Source organism: Chaetodon auriga, chromosome 20, assembly GCF_051107435.1.
Source record: "Chaetodon auriga isolate fChaAug3 chromosome 20, fChaAug3.hap1, whole genome shotgun sequence".
In the NCBI taxonomy this organism is placed as follows: domain Eukaryota; kingdom Metazoa; phylum Chordata; class Actinopteri; order Chaetodontiformes; family Chaetodontidae; genus Chaetodon; species Chaetodon auriga.
In genome coordinates this window covers 3,989,841-4,008,011 of record NC_135093.1, presented here as the reverse complement: position 1 = coordinate 4,008,011, position 18,171 = coordinate 3,989,841, and the positions used below count along the sequence as shown (strand labels likewise).

Here is an 18,171-nt window from a genome sequence, read left to right as displayed (position 1 = left end):
GTCCAGGAGACCAAAGTGACTGTGCTGAAACATTTACTTGGCCTTGCTCACCCAGAGACAAATTGTTTGGCCGCATCCTCTAATAAAAGTGTGGATTTATAACTCAGTAAGCCTATATATCTCCGTTAGCCATCTGACCATCTGGCTGCATCGGGGAGATTACGCTAGGTCTTCACAGCTCCTCGGTATGCAGCAACAGAGGCATACCGCGAATGACAGCCGCTGTCCTTTTAGCAGCAACATAATGCATGTAGAGCTATAATGCAACTGAGTCTACTGTGCACACATCTGATAAAGACATGAAAGGGGCTTGACCCTGAGCAGTTAGTGAGGCCACGGACATGCTGATCATTTTCAGTCTGCTTCGACTCAGCATGCGGCGATTTTCAAGAGCAAAACTGCATCTGGTGGAAACATACAATGACATGGTGGGAAGCAGGATCAGGTGAAGAGGGCTGTTTTAATGCATATGGGGCTGGAAATACAACGTTAACTGGTGGGTGACAGGGTGTTGAAGCAAGCTGGGAGAGAGCGAAGTGCAGTGTTGCGATTTGACCCCGTGAGAAAACAGGGGGAAAAGGAGCATGGCAAATGTCAAAGGACGTGTGGATAAAAGCCCTTGTTTGCTCTGTAAATCTGTTGTTTACAACCTGACCACATTCCAGGGCTGGTAAGTGCCATATAATGAGGGAACTGAGACGTTTGAACCCTCAGCACCTTCAGGACACCAGAGTTGAGTCGAAAAGTCATTGAAATTGATTAAAACATTGGTTCCTTATAACAAGGATGACTTTAATCTAACATATAAAACGTTAAAATCACAGCTATAGAACAGGACAGCTTCCCTTTAGAGGAAAGTTTCTGCTCATCTTTAAGTTATCCAGCGAGACTCAACAAATCAGAAATCTAGCGATCCAAACTTCTTCACTGTTCATGAGGAGACAGCACAACCTCGCTCGCTGCATGAACTCACGCTGCCCTTGTGACAAAAGCCAAAAGCTGGTTCGGTTGGTTTCCGGAGGTGAATATTGGCATTCGCATTCCACGGCCGGCTAGTGTAACGAAGAGGTGTCTACATTACCCCGTCTATATCCTCGACTGGAATGTCACAGGTCACATGGCCTTCACTGACATGCAAGGTGATATATATATTACTGTCGGGGAAGGCTTCTGAAATCTAACATTGGCCCCCTCTTCCTCAGTTTGCCACCTGTCCACGCGATGACTGAACGAGCGTGGTCATGTAATGAGCTGATTGTCTTCAGATAGACTCTTAAAATCAAACCAGTGGTCGTAAGAAATGAAGTAGACTGACTCAAGACCTCTAAGTACAATTTTGAAGTACTTTACTTGAAATGGCTATACCATTTTATACTACATTTCAGAGGGAAATCTTGTACTTTTTACTGCTCTATATTTAACTGATACGGTTACAGATTAAGATCTTAAAAATACGCAATAAGATTAGAAAACACAACACACGGTGGTTCCCAACCACTTGTGCCTCCATGTTTCAGATGTCTGAGCTGTTAACAGATCCACCAAAAGACCCTTTCACACATCGATTCCTGAAACTTTCAGGAAAATTCCCTATGGAGGTGCTCAACCCATAGGTTGGAAACCACTGGACAACAGTACCTGGGTGTATCTAATGTACGTAACGTAGCTCCACTGCAACCAGCTACAGCAGTAAAATGCTGCTTACAGACTGATGCATCAGTATTAACGACGTAATGATGTCGTATTTTTGACTGATACTGAATACTGCACTCCTGCAGAAACACACACTGATAAATGTGGCTACAAAACTTAACACGGTGTCAAACTGTATTATATACCTAACTGACGTGGGCAACAAGGCAACAACCACCTCGAGAGGACTTTTTTGAGATTGGCAGGCTTTCAACTGAGGGACCGAGCGTTTTTAAAAAAGGACATTTGATGGCTTCAGCAGCAACGGCGTGATGTAATGCAATCAGGAAATGATCCCCATAAGCCACAGAGAAACACATCCATTCTCAGGATGTGTATTTTAAGGTTGGCTCATGGTTGAGGGCAGCGGGGCCCACGGCTCCCAGAATGGGGGTTTTGAAATGGGATGATGCAGAGGGGAAACTAGGGCTCACAAGGTAGTGTGAGGGGAGTAGATGTAGGGCTGAACAGGTTGGCACTGAGAAGCTGATATTGGTAATAAATGTGTGTGTGTGTGTGTGTGTGTGTGTGTGTGTGTGTGTGTGTGTGTAGGCAAAAGGAAATACTAAAAAGAGACTTTGTGCTTGTGAGTGATCAGGAATGCAGGCTTTGATGAGTGATAATGTTCAGATGGAATGACTGAAGTCGGCGTTGGACGAAAGAGGGATTTAGAGCCTCGAGTGTCATGTAGGGGGACGGTATGGGTGGCGGGGGGTTGTCTGGTGCGGGTAAGGGTGCAGAGTCGGAAGCTTAGTGTGTTTGGGGCCCTGTGTAAAATAGAAGGTAGTAGAGAGAGGAGTCAGCTTGGTAAGATAAGTTGGCATGCTGTCCTGTTTATCGGAGGGATGTGAGGCGCAGAGCGAAGGCTCGGCCAGGAAGGAATGAGCAGAGTCATCGGGCCTCTGAAACACGACGCTCCGTCTTGATTGCCCGTAGCAGCTGGGCAGCCACCGTATCTGTGCAAACATGTGCGTCTCCTCACATGTGTGTGAATGCATAATTTTCTGCTCGAATGAGGCGGTTTGAGGGGGTGTTATCCCACATTAATGCGTGTGATCAGTGTGCATCAATGTGTGTGTCTCTTGTTGGCACGTTGGTCGCTCAGTCTGACCTCTGTGTCTTCATACTGTATGTGTGAACTCAAGAACTCTTCTCTTTTTACACTCTGTTACCAGCTTGTTTGTCTGTTTTGGTGATTAATGACGTGTCTGTATTCCTTGTTCAGTCTCTGTATCTTAGTTTTAAATAATCTAGACATTATTGCAGATGGTGACGTCACAGCCAAAGTTTGATGCTTTGTAGAATTTAGTTACCTTTGACTGATTTGGGTTTGAGGGGTTTTGCTGCACAACTGTGTCTTCAAACAACTTTCCTTGAACCTATTTCTGTATATTCTCAAATGCATATCAAAGCTAATTTATTCAAATTAAACTCATGCAACATATGCAAAGTACAGAGTGATATTGTTGCTCTCTGGCAAATACAGTTTCCCTCTCAGTCTGTTTTGTGCCTACGTAATTACTGATTAACAGACCTTCAGGTTAAATGGTTATAGAATTACATAATAGTAAACAACTAAAAGTAGTGTCATGATTTGTTTTATATTTAACGTGTTTTAACTATTCCGAAACATATTTTAGTGGATTCCGCACAAAGGCTAGAAAATGTACTTTATTAAGTCACAATAGCAGAAGGCCAACCTTAGCTGCTCCACACGAAACCAGACTGCTTGCTACACACATCAAAGGATGTAAGCAAATGCCACTTGGAACTGATACGGAGCGTCTGCTAAGCTAATAAGTAATATGATGTAGACAAGTAATATCATGGTCTCTTTAGAACGGTGGGAAGGTCCAAGCTGTCGTCCTGAGTGCGTCTTTGTTTCCACCTTGACACTTACGGTGCTCGAGGTGTCGTGAGGGGTGCAGGGTCAGAGATGTAGGGCAGGGGGTGGAGGGCAGGCAGGAACGAAGGAGGGTGAGGGGAGTGGACACAGATCAAGGCAACTTATGATCATTAGCAACACGTATGGACACACACTGGCTCCCAACCTTTTATATAAAGGAGTAAGATTTATCAGATTAATGGTGGGATTTATCAGATTTATCTCAACCCATTTGAGGGTTTTCAGCTCCCAGGGTGGCAACGACTGCCTTATCACACCCGCAACACACCAATGCTCAAGGGACTCGATAAACCGATCATAAGAAAAATAATTGGTGACATTTAATCAGTCACTTAAATTGTGAATTTCTTTAAATTTTAATTGGTCGATTGATTGAAAACAACTCATGGATTAATCACTAATGAAGATAATGGTAATTGTTGATTGAACAAAATACTACATTTCATACAAATTGGATTTGGAACTGTTTCATGTGTTTTAAAGTATTCAAGTCAAATCAAAATGTTAATGATTGGATTGGATGGTCAAAGTCTGTCTCTGTCTTCTCCAGCACCCTCTAGGGAAACCCCGGTGTGGCGGTATCCCTTCGCGATGCGAAGATGGCGACCCTGTTCCCTCCCCCAGGCACCGATGCGTTCCGCCGCTTCACCCAGGAATCGCTGGCGGAGATCGAGAGGCTCAAGGAGGAAAGAAAAAAGGCTGCAGAAGTAGGGGGCCATGAGGAGGAAGAGCCAATGGCCCCAAACGCTGATCTGGAGGCGGGCAAGTGTCTGCCCTTGATCTATGGAGACCCTCCACCTGAGCTGCTCAACACACCTCTGGAGGACCTGGACCCCTTCTACAAAGCACAGAAAGTCAGTCTGAGCACTTCTTCTTCTTCTTCTTCTTCTTCTTCTCTCACATGGAAACACACTCAGCGTTTAATGATGTTGACTCTGTTCTGATGTGACCTTGAAATATGACAGGATGTATTACTTAAATTTCAGTTATTACAGCTGCATACGGTATCCCTTACGCAACGTATTCCATGTCATTTGTGGCATGCATACATTACAGTTAAATGTTAAAGTGTCGTTTCAAAGATCATCACTAAGAATTTACTGCAACGCCGGTAAGTATGTTTGGACAATACGCCAGTTTGCATTTATACAGATGATCTCTGTGTTTTTCAGACATTCATTGTGATCACCAAAGGAAACACAGTCTTCAGGTTCAATGCTGAGCCGGCTTGCTACATTCTGAGCCCCTTTAGTTTGGTTAGAAGAGGAGCCATCAAAATTCTCATACATTCATATCCTTTGTACGGCTGCTTTTCAATCATTTAGTGCATTGAGGTTTGAACCGGACATGAAGTGATGTAGACGCTGAGTGATGAGTGAAGATGGGAAATGTCTGCTTGTACTTATAACGTCCATGTTTGTTTCCTTAATCCTGAATTAAATTATTTAGCATGTTCATCATGATTACAATCCTATCGAATTGTGTGTTCATGACAATGAGCAACCCACCAGCGTGGAGTAAAACTGTTGAGTGAGTACTTCATCATTGTACTTTGGTTTTCAGTGACTCCTCTGCTACATTAAACGCTCCTTACTAACTTGTGTTGCACAATTTCTTCTTAGGTATGTTTTTACTGGTATCTATACCTTTGAGGCAACAGTCAAAGTGTTGTCTAGAGGTTTCTGTGTTGGATCTTTTACATTCCTTCGAGATCCATGGAATTGGCTGGATTTCATGGTGATCAGCATGGCGTAAGTATCTCCATGTACTTTCATCTATGTCTTTTCAGCTATGCAGTTACATTCGATATTAAAAAATGGTTACAGTGTCCATATCAATACACATTTTCCACATCTTTACATTAAATCTTCACATTAAGTCCATAAATTGCTGCTTCACAGACTAAACAGTTATCAGCTCTTATGAAAACTGATATTGCACATATTAGTATAACCTTTTTATATTTAAATAGGAAAATGAACAGATGATATATTGAGCCTTATTTGGCTATTGGCTTTGATGAACTGTATCATTTCTTTCCACAGATACATCACTGAGTTTGTTGACCTTGGCAACGTGTCAGCCCTCAGGACGTTTCGTGTACTTCGAGCCCTTAAAACAATTACTGTGATTCCTGGTATTCTTAATATTTTATTCTATTTTGAATTTTTTATTTTTTTTTGTTTGTGTGACTAAATGTATTGTTGTGCATCTGTTTTTGGTTTTCGGTATCATTCGCTGTTGAAAGCCACTGACATATCAACTGTATGTTGCCAGGTTTGAAAACCATCGTGGCCGCTTTGATCCAGTCCGTGAAGAAAATGGTGGACGTCATGATTCTGACCGTCTTTGCTCTCGCTGTTTTTGCCCTCATTGGCCTCCAACTTTTTATGGGAAATCTGCGCCAGAAATGTGTGCGATGGCCCATCACAACAAATGAAAATGCACCTGAATTCTTCAACACCACCACATTTAATGACACCGTGTCCTTCAACAACACCATGGGGGTCAACGATACAACATATTCCAACAGTACTTTCAATTTCATTGAATATATTGAAAACACAGGTACGTTGAACGGGTTAAATTTCTTATTTTAAGACAACATGGTCCTCAGTGGAAGAGATTTCACTGTTTTTCTTTTTCTTGTTTTGTCATAGAGAATCACTATTATTTGGAAGGCAGCCTAGATGCTCTACTTTGTGGAAACAGCTCAGATGCTGGGTATGTATTATCCACACAGAGACTACCACACTACTTTTTTCTGGTTAATCTGGTTTGGTGTCTTGTGTTGAGTGTGATTTGGAGGCTGGGAGAGCAACTGTAGCATGCTGACTCTTCGTTGATAGAAAGTGCCCAGAAGGATACACATGCATGAAGGCTGGGAGGAACCCCAACTATGGCTACACCAGTTTTGACTCTTTTGGCTGGTCCTTCCTGGCCCTCTTCAGGCTCATGACCCAGGACTACTGGGAGAACCTTTTCCAGCTGGTTGGCATTTCTTTCATTAGTTGCAAACAGATTTACGACCTTTGACTTAGAACATTTAATTTTAAAATCAAAGTTATGAAAAGAAATTTGTCCTTAGTTCTCGCAGCTTCTTTCTTGCTCCAAACATAGATCCTGCGGGCGGCTGGAAAGACATACATGCTGTTCTTTGTGGTGGTTATCTTTCTGGGCTCCTTCTATCTCATCAACCTCATCCTGGCTGTGGTAGCCATGGCTTATGATGAACAGAATCAGGCAACTCTGCAAGAGGCCATAGAGAAGGAGGAGGAGTTCCAGCGGCTACTGGAGCAACTCAAGAATCAGGAACAGGTAACTTTCAAAGGCAATAAAGAGACAGCTAACTATAAACCTATATTTACTTTAATCACGTCTGATCATAACTTCATGAAGAACAGAGTTTTAGATCTGTTTAAACAAGTTAAAGTGTTGAGTTTCATGGTACAGAGTTAGGATATATACTTACATAGTGATAAAATGAATTTAGAAATGTGAGGGTTGGAACTGAATTTGTTATCTGTTGAAAAATAAATCATATCGTTTGAAGTAAAACTGATTCAGCAGTTAGAAGTACTGTATTTATTACACACTGTAACAGGCTCAACTTCTTGGGAGCCGGGCCACTCTAACCAGTAAGAAGTCGCTGAGTCGTCACACCATATCTGAGTTGGCAGATGATGAACGCAGCCTTGAACATGATGAAACAGTGAAGGATTGCAATGGGAGACTCATTCCTCGTCTGCTAATCAGAGCGCCCACCATGGTCGAGGTTAGTCCGTCACCCTCTGGTCTCAGTTTATTTGCCAAGCAATTATTTGTTTATTTGCCAAAATGTCAGTCTACTGATGGACATTCTGGCAACTTATGCAGAGCTGGTTGTTGTTCCACCACAAGCTCGCAACTGACAGATTTATCTGCATGTTTTACAGTCTGCTGTAGATTATGAACTCAGAGAGAAGTCAGAAGGCTCTGTGCCCAGCATGCTTCATCTGGAGGAACCTCACCTGACACAGAGGTCTGCTAGTGCTACGACTGTGCTCACCACAGCTGCCATAGAAGGTACAGCGCCAATGGAGATAGAAACGCAATGTTGATAATGCACCGAATCCCTAAATATCAGATTTATATTCTAGCTTTGATTAAACTAAAATAAGCACATGACACAACATCACCATTATGTCTATTTCAGGGTACTGTTTTCATAAGGGTGTAAGCATCAGGAAGTGACAAGTCTCTCCAGGGAATGACGAAATACACAAGGCTTAGTTGCAGGTTGCTGGAGGAGATGCTCTAATGTGAGCTCTGATTGCTCAGATTATCAAGCAGTTGTTAACATTATACACTCAATTATCTAAGGCCAGTACAGTAGCATTGTCCTGAGCTTGCCATGGTTGGGTTAATCACATTGTGTGCCAGAGAAATCCCTGTCAACATTCAGTGTCAAGGCCCCATGGTGTTAAGCTTTGGCTATTTCAGCTCAACTATAACTTGGCACGGACAAGACATATATTTTAATGCAGCTCGTCATTGCTCTGTTGTAGATGCATCATGCGTATCGCTTAAAGACAACTCATTTGCTTAAAAAAAATAATTGCCTTTTCCTGTCTAGAGTTGGAGGAGGGTCAGAGGCCGTGCCCACCTGGCTGGTACAAGTTTGCAGACAAATTCTTGAAGTGGGACTGCTGCAACTCATGGGTGGTCTTTAAAAAGTGGGTGCACTTTGTGGTGATGGACCCTTTTGTCGACTTGGCCATCACCATCTGCATCGTGCTTAACACCCTCTTCATGGCCATGGAGCACTACCCCATGACCCCAGAGTTTGACTACATGCTCTCAGTGGGCAATCTGGTGAATATGTGCCACGTTACATTTAGCTCTCATTGCAGAAATATTCTCACATCTCAGACCTGATTTTGTCAGTGCCTCTGAAAGAAACATGCACCCCTACAGGTTTTCACTGGGATCTTCACAGCGGAAATGTTCTTCAAACTTATCGCCATGGATCCTTACTACTACTTTCAAGTTGGCTGGAACATTTTTGACAGCATCATTGTCACTCTCAGCCTGGTGGAGTTGGGGCTGGCAAATGTCCAGGGCCTGTCTGTCCTGAGGTCCTTTCGTCTGGTGAGAAATAATGATTGAACTCATTTGTGTCTTTAAAACAACGAGATTATTTCCTACGTTATCATTCACTCTATTTATCTGTGTCTGTCCTGTGTTGGAGATAGCTTCGTGTCTTCAAACTAGCCAAGTCCTGGCCAACACTCAACATGCTGATCAAGATTATTGGCAACTCAGTAGGAGCTTTAGGAAACCTGACTTTGGTGCTGGCCATCATCGTCTTTATCTTCGCTGTGGTGGGTATGCAGCTCTTTGGCAAGAGCTATAAGGACTGTGTGTGCAAGATCGCCTCAGACTGCGAGCTGCCACGCTGGCACATGAACGACTTCTTCCACTCGTTCCTCATCGTGTTCCGCATCCTGTGCGGGGAGTGGATCGAGACCATGTGGCACTGCATGGAGGTGGCTGGAGCCGGGATGTGCTTAGTTGTCTTCATGATGGTCATGGTCATTGGAAATCTGGTGGTGAGTGCAGCTACTATATTATTCATTCGCTGCTGATCATTATCTTAGACAAATAAACAAAGAAAGGGGTTGTGCTAGTGGGTGCATGTTTCTTCAGGTAGCAGAGAGACAATGAAATGCAATCCAGAGAGGCCAGTTTGAGTACTAGTTCAATTAGTCTGAAGGCTTGACAGACATCAAAACACTGCACAGCAATTTATTCTACTATGAGACAGGATCTCTCTCTCTCTCTCTAAAAGTTACTGTTGCAACAATTTGTTCACAAGATCATGAAGTAAACGGCAGAATATAGTACATTCGCATATTTTTCATTCAGATGTTTCACTCAGCGTCTGGGCAAATTTAGATGAAGATGCAGCGAGTTTGTGATGCTTAGTGAAGAACCCTGAGTGTCTGGAGCATGGAAACACTGTCCCTGACATTTTATCTTGGCCTCACAGAACAAGGACGTACATGTGATACAGATGATGTCTCTCAGACATGATTTCAGCATCATATTTAATGACTTGAGCCAAAACGATTTCCTGTTAGGTTATTCATAGAAATGGAAAGGAAATGGCTGATTGTCAAGCTGACAAAAATATTGCAATGGCTGCACGGTGCCAAAGTTATCATGTTTTTGTTGTCTCACACACATCCACCCTTACAACCAGTGTACACTCACCTCACACATACATGCACTGACACGAAGGCAAATAGTACACTTGCACGCTTCACGGGAGGGGGTTTCTATTTAAATCAAATGACTTGAGCCACCAAACAGTGGTTTTGACCTTGAGTATGTGCTAAGATCTGGCTCAAGTAAGTATGCTGCCACTGAGGGAACAAACACAGACAGCTGAGAGAGCAGAGCTCAGGTGGCAAGGGCACTGGGTGTTAAGGAAAAGTCATTTGATAGCAGGGTGAAATGTAATTGATGAAGAGGTAATCATATTGGGCCATCAGCACCACAGCAGAGTAGATATAAGGTGCATTTTCTTGTCTGCATTCGCCATTGACTTCCCTGACTGACTCAAATTCAGCTTTTAATATCATTTTCTGGCTATGACCATCACTATTAAGAAGATGAAGAATTCTTTCTCAAAACTAGAAATGCCACTATCATATCTGCCCATTAAATCTGAGGCTACAGACAACAGTTTGGTTATCTTAGCTCAGCATAAAGACAGGAGGAGGGCAAAGCAAACATGCGTTTTTCCTAAAATTTGACACTTTTCCTTTCAGATAAATTCTGATTTTCTCTTGTCATCACTATAACCGTTCTGACAATTAGAACTGGGACTATTGTTTAACGCATCACTAACACTGACACCTTTGCTACACTTGCTTTTTTTCCCCCTATCAAAAGTCATCCTGTCTGTTTCCACTGCTCCACTATCTGGCTTGTGGTTTGTGCAGCTCATCCTCTCCCCTCAGCCTTCTTTACTGATTCACAGCTCCAACACTGGCATGAGAGATCAGCCTGGCCCGTGTAACCATGATCCCCTGCTAAACCTAAGACACAGTAACCGAGAAATTGACTAACAGGTTTAGAAACTGCAGCTGTGTCTGCAACAGGAGGCAGACGACACATATTTACTGATGTGCCGTCACAGAACCAATTTGACAAGTGATGTGTCTTTGAGCTGATCCAGACTTTTGTGTTTAGTTATGCAGTGTTGGTAGACTCTGACGTAGTGTTCAGTGACGATAAGCTTTGCCACCAGAAATATTACTCAAAAAATATTTAGGATAATTTCCTTCTCATCCATTGATCACATATATAAACTGAAAAAGACTAAAGTGTGAATCTCTGGCAATGCAAAGTCTTTGATTTTCACATTAAGGTACACAAGTTTGCTATGCTTGAAATATCAGATTTACATTTCAGTGCATGATCATTATTGATTACCTCATCGGTCCCTACCTTCGTCACTCCTTCCCGTTTCTTTCATCAGGTGTTGAACCTCTTCCTGGCTTTGCTGCTCAGCTCGTTCAGTGGAGACAACCTTGCACCAGGGGACGATGACGGAGAGATGAACAATCTCCAGATCGCCATTGGCAGGATTACAAAGGGCATCGACTGGTTCAAAGCGTTCGCCATTCGAACAGCCCTGCAGATTCTTCACAGAAAGCCCAAGGAGTCTGAGGAGGCCCCTAGGGATGACAGGGACCCTAAAATGGAGGGAATTGAAATGAACCACTTGGACAACAGTCAGAACTTCAAAGTGGCAGATGGGATATCTAATTGTTTGGTTGAAGGCCGGCCCTCTGGATGTATTGTGGATGGAGAGTTGAGTCTAAATGTGCCAATCGCTCTTGGAGAGTCAGACTTTGAAAACCTGGGCGAGGATGATGAGGATGATGAAGATGATGCTGAGGACTCAGAGATTACAGATGAGAAAAATAACCAACATCTCTCAGTAAGTACAGCAGATTAAAGTTAAATTATCCCTCTTCATGAACTGGCAATACATCATCCATCTACAACATGTGTGTTTCAAACAGGCATTACTTCACCATCAGTCTCAAAATGATAGTTTTAAAAATAAGCAATGCTGCTTACAACGTAGTGTAATACGACAGTGAACAGAAGTCTTTATGCCTCTACGATGGCGACAGCTGTGGCCAGAGGGCTTGCGTTTTCAGGATGTCGTCCTATATGTACATCCCCTTCTTGTGAATGTGATATCTCAAGAACGCCTTCAGAGAGGTTCTTCAAATTGGCTATAAGCATCCACTTGGTATAAAGGATGAACTGGTTAGATTTTGGTGGCTAAAGTCAGTGTGCCCACACCAGCACAATTCAGGAACAGAAAAGGAGATTGTGACCATACTTCAGATTTTGGTCAGACATTCAATTAGTGACACTAATCTTAGGTGTCCACCTTGAAACAATGGTGTAGTGCAGAGTATGAGGGAGAAGTCAGTCAAGCATCGTCAACATATAGTCCCACACAGTCCAGAGGGAGGTCTAATCAAACAATATGAGTCAAGACACCTGGGTAGGTGTTAGGCAGAGCCTTTAAGAGTCTTGTTCACTGGGCAATAAACCCCGACCCAGATATAAACTAATAGTCCAAAGCTAATCACATTCAAAAATAAATATTTTGAGACTTATGTGCAGGAGGTTTGTCTTACCGCTGATGAATGCTTACTAAAGTTTATGCTCTATTCCTGTGCTATTTCAGGAAAATGTAGAAGATGAAAGTAGTTTGCTGGCAAGAGTCAAAGTGAGTAATTCTGTAGACCTACACGAACAAAAGAAGCCTTGTTACCAATTAAAATCTTTGTCTGTAGTATTACATATGTAAAGGTCATTACTTTATTTGGGATCCCGCCTAAAATAACTGAGGATCAGAATCAATAATGTATATATTTTGCATGGTGGCTTTGTAACTGAGCTTCAATTGTAATTCTTGACTAGCTGATGGGTGCTTTGAATGATGGGGATTCCTCAGTGTGTAGCACAGTGGACTATCAACCACCTGAACCTGAACCAGAGGAAGTGGAAGAAGAAGAGCCAGACCCAGTAGAGCCAGAGGACTGCTTCACTGAAGGTATGAACCGCCGCTGTAAAACAGAGTCACTTGACCAACAATCAAGCAGTAATCACACGTTAGTACCAGAGCTAACGCTATTGAAATTTCATCTGACACCTTTTGGATCCTGAACCTTGGTCTTTCCTGTTCATTCAGACTGTGTGAAGCGCTGGCCATGTCTCACTGTGGACATCACCCAAGGCAAAGGCAAGAAATGGTGGAACCTCCGTAGGACTTGCTTCACCATTGTGGAGCATGACTGGTTTGAAACCTTCATAATTTTCATGATCCTCCTCAGCAGTGGAGCTCTGGTGAGTGCTGTCATCAGCGGAACAAATATAGAAATGTTGACTGTTTTATGATAGTGTCATGATACTGTATTACTGTTAAAACATTTATCTAGGTATCTCATATCTTGTCTTGGCAGGCCTTTGAAGACATTAATATAGAAAGACGCCGAACCATCAAAATTATTCTGGAGTTTGCTGACAAAGTTTTCACCTACATCTTTGTCATTGAGATGCTCCTTAAATGGGTTGCATATGGCTTCAAGACCTACTTCACCAATGCCTGGTGTTGGTTAGACTTTTTCATTGTAGATGTAAGTGTTGACATCCTTTTTTTAATGCTGACCTGTATCTGTAACTATCAACAGAACATGTACAAGTGTGTTTTATGTCAGACTAAGTCTGTGGTAACACTTGAATAGGAAATCTTTGATTCTGCCACAGGTTTCCCTTATTAGTTTATGCGCCAACTGGATGGGCTACTCTGACATTGGACCAATCAAATCGCTCAGAACTCTCAGGGCACTAAGGCCCCTTCGAGCACTGTCAAGATTTGAAGGGATGAGGGTGAGTTTTTGGCTATACAACCGCATCTGAGCAACATGCATGCCTAACATTGATTTAAATGAGCTGTGATGTTTAATGCCTACTAATTTGACTGGCTGTCCCCTACAATGTGTGTTAAAAGCATGCTTACACCATGGCTGCTGTAACAGGGCTGACTTAGGTAAGAGCACTGGTAAAACCTGATGGCAATAGCAAAACTGTTGCTCGCTCTAATGAAGAAAAACTTGGAAATAATTTGATACATTTCTACGTGATTCCTTAATGCTAACAAAGTCTTCTCTTTTGGGCAGGTGGTGGTGAATGCTCTTGTTGGAGCAATTCCCTCCATCTTCAATGTGCTGCTGGTCTGTCTGATCTTCTGGCTTATCTTCAGCATCATGGGAGTTAACCTGTTTGCTGGGAAGTTCTACCGCTGCATCAACACCACCACAGCGGAGCTTTTCCCCATGTCAGAGGTCAACAACAAGAGTGACTGCATGGCCATCAAAGAAGCAACGCAGGACGCCCGCTGGGTCAACGTCAAAGTCAACTATGACAATGTCGGGAAAGGCTACCTGTCCCTGCTTCAAGTGGTGAGGATGGCTGTTTCCATGATTGTGGACCTGGAACATCTTGGGAAAAAAAAACAACTGTGATTTGTTTTTTTCAAATGTTGCGTTCACTTCCAAACAATGCTCTGTATTTTCAGGCAACATTTAAAGGCTGGATGGACATCATGTATGCTGCTGTTGACTCAAGAGAGGTAGTTATTATTTACTGTAATGTCAACATCTAAACATTACATTAGGCATTGGTGGCCCTTACATTCATATTTATCACCACTCTATACAAGGCAAACTCTTTGTTATTCTACATTCATGTATACTTTGTTTTCAGTATTAAAAAATATTTTTGAGACAAGTTGCGAGAATGGAGGACTTAAAAGAAATCCTAAATAATTCTTGAATAACTCGAGAACCATTTTTCAAGGACAACATGTAGTGTACAAAGTTTTTTATTTGGTATATGTATAGAAATACTATGAGTAACATTAAGAAACCCATCTGCTTGCCAGGACTTCATTATTATCCCCTCCCTTTCTAACACCACCCTGCACTTTAAGTTAATTGAATATATATGTAACGTATACAGCATGTGACAGATGGTGATGATGAAGTGAGTCTAGTCTTTGGATCAACAAGTGCCAGTCCTGGCCAGTATCAAATTCCAGCATAACCTTCTATCCTGTGTCTTTCTTACTTACTTGTTTTTATTTTATGTAAACATGGAGTGACAGTGAAAAGATGGCTTCCTCTTAAATTTTGAATCTTATGATTTAAATGTTTTGCTCCTTTTAGGTAGAGGAGCAACCTTCTTATGAGATCAACCTCTACATGTACATGTACTTTGTCATCTTTATCATCTTTGGCTCTTTCTTCACACTGAACCTCTTCATTGGTGTCATTATTGACAATTTCAACCAACAAAAGAAAAAGATAAGTGCCACATTTTTCTAAGAGGTAATCTGCACTAATACAAAAGCGACTGATGTTTTTCTTTAAGTTACAGCTATGCTGCATTTTAAAGCACACAAAAGTTATCACCTAATTTAAATACCCATAATGATGTTTCTTTGATGTTTTGTCTGCACTTTGGAGATAAAGACATCTTTATGACTGAGGAACAAAAAAAGTACTATGATGCCATGAAGAAACTTGGTTCCAAGAAGCCACAGAAGCCAATTCCACGTCCAACTGTATGTTATTCATTTACAATTCCATGTTTATTTCAGTGACTAGTATATAGATGCATAGTAATATTAGCAGAATGTGTTATACTGTTTGAGAGAGACTCTAAACTATTGTTTAACTAAAGTGTTTGATGCTCAAAAGTATAAACTAGGTAAGCCGAAGTAATGACACATCAGTTCGGTATTTGAGGCATGGCAATGCCATCAGTGACCCCTGTGCTGACCTTTTCTGCACAGTGCTGGTGTGAACAGACCAAACGACCCTGCTGGATTTGTGTTTCTGTTCCTCACCTTCCCAACCCTCCCCGTCTCCCTTTGACCTGCAGAACCTAATCCAGGGAATGGTGTTTGACTTCATCAGTCAGCAGTTCTTTGACATCTTCATCATGGTGCTCATCTGCCTTAATATGGTGACCATGATGGTGGAAACGGACAACCAAAGTGCAGAGAAGGAAGAGTTCCTCTTCAAAGTAAACGTGGCGTTCATTGTTGTCTTCACTGGAGAGTGTGTGTTGAAGCTTTTTGCCCTGCGACAGTACTTCTTCACCAATGGATGGAACGTTTTTGATTTTGTGGTGGTCATCTTGTCGATAGCTGGTGAGTGCCTAATACTTTATGGGCAAAGCTGTGAATTACATTACTTAGAAACTGCACTCTTTTCAAACATACAATAGGTGTTCATACATTGTCTCTGATTGTAGCTTATCTCCTTTCATTTCAGGTACCATGCTCTCAGACCTAATCGAGAAGTACTTTGTGTCACCAACTCTGTTCAGAGTGATCAGACTGGCCAGAATAGGCAGGATTCTACGTCTTATTAAAGGAGCGAAGGGCATTCGGACACTTCTCTTTGCTCTAATGATGTCCCTTCCTGCCCTTTTCAACATTGGTCTCCTGCTCTTCCTCATTATGTTCATCTTCTCCATATTTGGCATGTCAAACTTTGCCTATGTTAAAAAGGAGGCTGGGATCGATGACATATTTAATTTTGAGACATTTGGTGGCAGCATTATCTGCTTGTTTCAGATTACAACATCAGCTGGCTGGGATGGACTTTTACTTCCAATGCTGAACAAGGAGCCTCCAGACTGTGATCCAGACTTTGAGAACCCAGGCACAGATGTCAAGGGTAACTGCGGAAACCCGGGCATGGGCATGATCTTCTTCTGCAGCTACATTATCATCTCATTCTTAGTGGTGGTCAACATGTATATTGCCATCATCTTAGAGAACTTTAATGTGGCGCAGGAGGAGAGTGGCGATGCACTCTGTGAGGATGACTTTGAGATGTTCAATGAGACTTGGGAGAAGTTTGATGTAGATGGAACTCAGTTCATTGAGTATAGCCGGCTCTCAGATTTTTGTGATGCCTTGCAGGAGCCACTGAGGGTTGCTAAGCCTAACCGGCTTCGTCTGATTGAAATGGATCTGCCTCTGGTCATTGGAGACAGGATCCACTGCCTGGATGTCTTGTTGGCCGTCACACAGATGGTCTTGGGAGACACGGTGGAGATGGCGGCGATGCGGGAGAGCATTGAGGCAAAGTTCATTCTGAGCAACCCCACCTCAGACTCCTTTGCACCGATTACCACAACAGTACGCCACAAAGAAGAGCAGATGGCTTCTGTAATCATTCAGAGGGCTTACCGCAACCACCTACTGAAACGCTGCATACGCCACGCCGCTTTTATTCACCGCTGTAAGAGGCTGGGTAGAAAGGACGAAGGTGAAGACCCACCAGAAAAAGAGGGGATGCTCGCACGAAGGATGGGAGTGCTCTATGGGAGCAATGTGGACCTTGCAGAGGAGATGGAGTGTGTTGCTTTAGAACAGCCTCCCAATCCTGAGACACTGTCATATAACACAGAGGCCCAGTGTGGTCCAGAACCCCCTGAGCCAAATATCATGGTTGTACCTGTAGAAATTACTAATGAGGTTTTATTACATTCTGCCCCTACCCAACACCTCTTGACACTACAGGCAAATCTGAGAGAGTCAATTGTATAACAAACAGCAGAAGACAGTTATGTCCCCTTGTTTTTCACTAGTCAAGGAAGTAGTGTTAGCAGTTAATGCTAAGTATCACTAATGGAGCTGAATTTTCTACATTAGATGAGCTACACTAAGCAAATGAATGTTTAAATTGCAATTTTGAATTAAATGAACAATTCCTGTTTTTTCATGTGATATCTAAGCAGCCTTTTTGGTTGAAGGTGGAATTTGAGTGCATGGTTTTTTTCTGATAATAACCATATTGACATCAGCAAATATAACCACAATTAATACTAAATGGACAGGTGAATAATTAAAAAATATTGCGTGATGCTAAATTTGCTCAATTAATTTGGCTGTAAAACGAGGAAAAAATCATGTGCTAACATGTTAAATTAGCAGTTGTACATGTTTATTGCAAGTCCCATTATAGCACCCTGTTTTCTGTGCCAGTGATGCATTTTCTCTGTATATTGGTGGGGGTAAATGGTACTTTAATTGACATTTCCAAATTAAAGACACTAGCAAATGACATTTCTCAACATTTAAATACACACTGGTTTTCAGAAAACTGCAACACCTACACTTACTGCCATTGTTGGAGGGTGAAATGTAACAATGGAACAGAATCTGTGATGATAGCTCTCTAGGGAAAAAATCATCTTGAAATTACAAAATAGAGTTGTTTTGCTCACCTTGTATTTCTGAAAAATACTATACTTATTTCAATAATTTGCCAAAATTGGCCAAATGACAGAGGTCTGAATATGACGTTTTCCAGTGGATTTTAATGCACCGTATGGTTTACGCCTTAATTTAGGCCAGCAGTAACATTGCTTCTGATATGGATATTACCAGAAAACCAAACCATGCAGCCCAGTTTCTA

The 18,171-nt window shown here is 42.2% G+C and overlaps 1 protein-coding gene across 1 annotated transcript; it reads left to right on the top strand.

Moving 5' to 3' along the window:
- Nucleotides 1-4,197: 4,197 nt before the first annotated feature.
- On the top strand, nt 4,198-17,300 carry scn4aa (sodium channel, voltage-gated, type IV, alpha, a). Its single transcript, XM_076759808.1, has 25 exons — nt 4,198-4,452; nt 4,771-4,889; nt 5,039-5,128; nt 5,221-5,349; nt 5,644-5,735; nt 5,876-6,166; nt 6,259-6,322; nt 6,448-6,589; nt 6,719-6,916; nt 7,203-7,392; nt 7,544-7,663; nt 8,214-8,452; nt 8,555-8,728; nt 8,833-9,189; nt 11,127-11,543; nt 12,596-12,728; nt 12,867-13,021; nt 13,138-13,311; nt 13,442-13,564; nt 13,855-14,136; nt 14,253-14,306; nt 14,902-15,039; nt 15,195-15,299; nt 15,620-15,890; nt 16,015-17,300. The coding sequence occupies exons 1-25, from the start codon at nt 4,198-4,200 to the stop codon at nt 17,298-17,300; spliced, it is 5,598 nt and encodes a 1,865-aa protein (XP_076615923.1).
- The last annotated feature ends 871 nt before the right edge of the window (nt 17,301-18,171 follow it).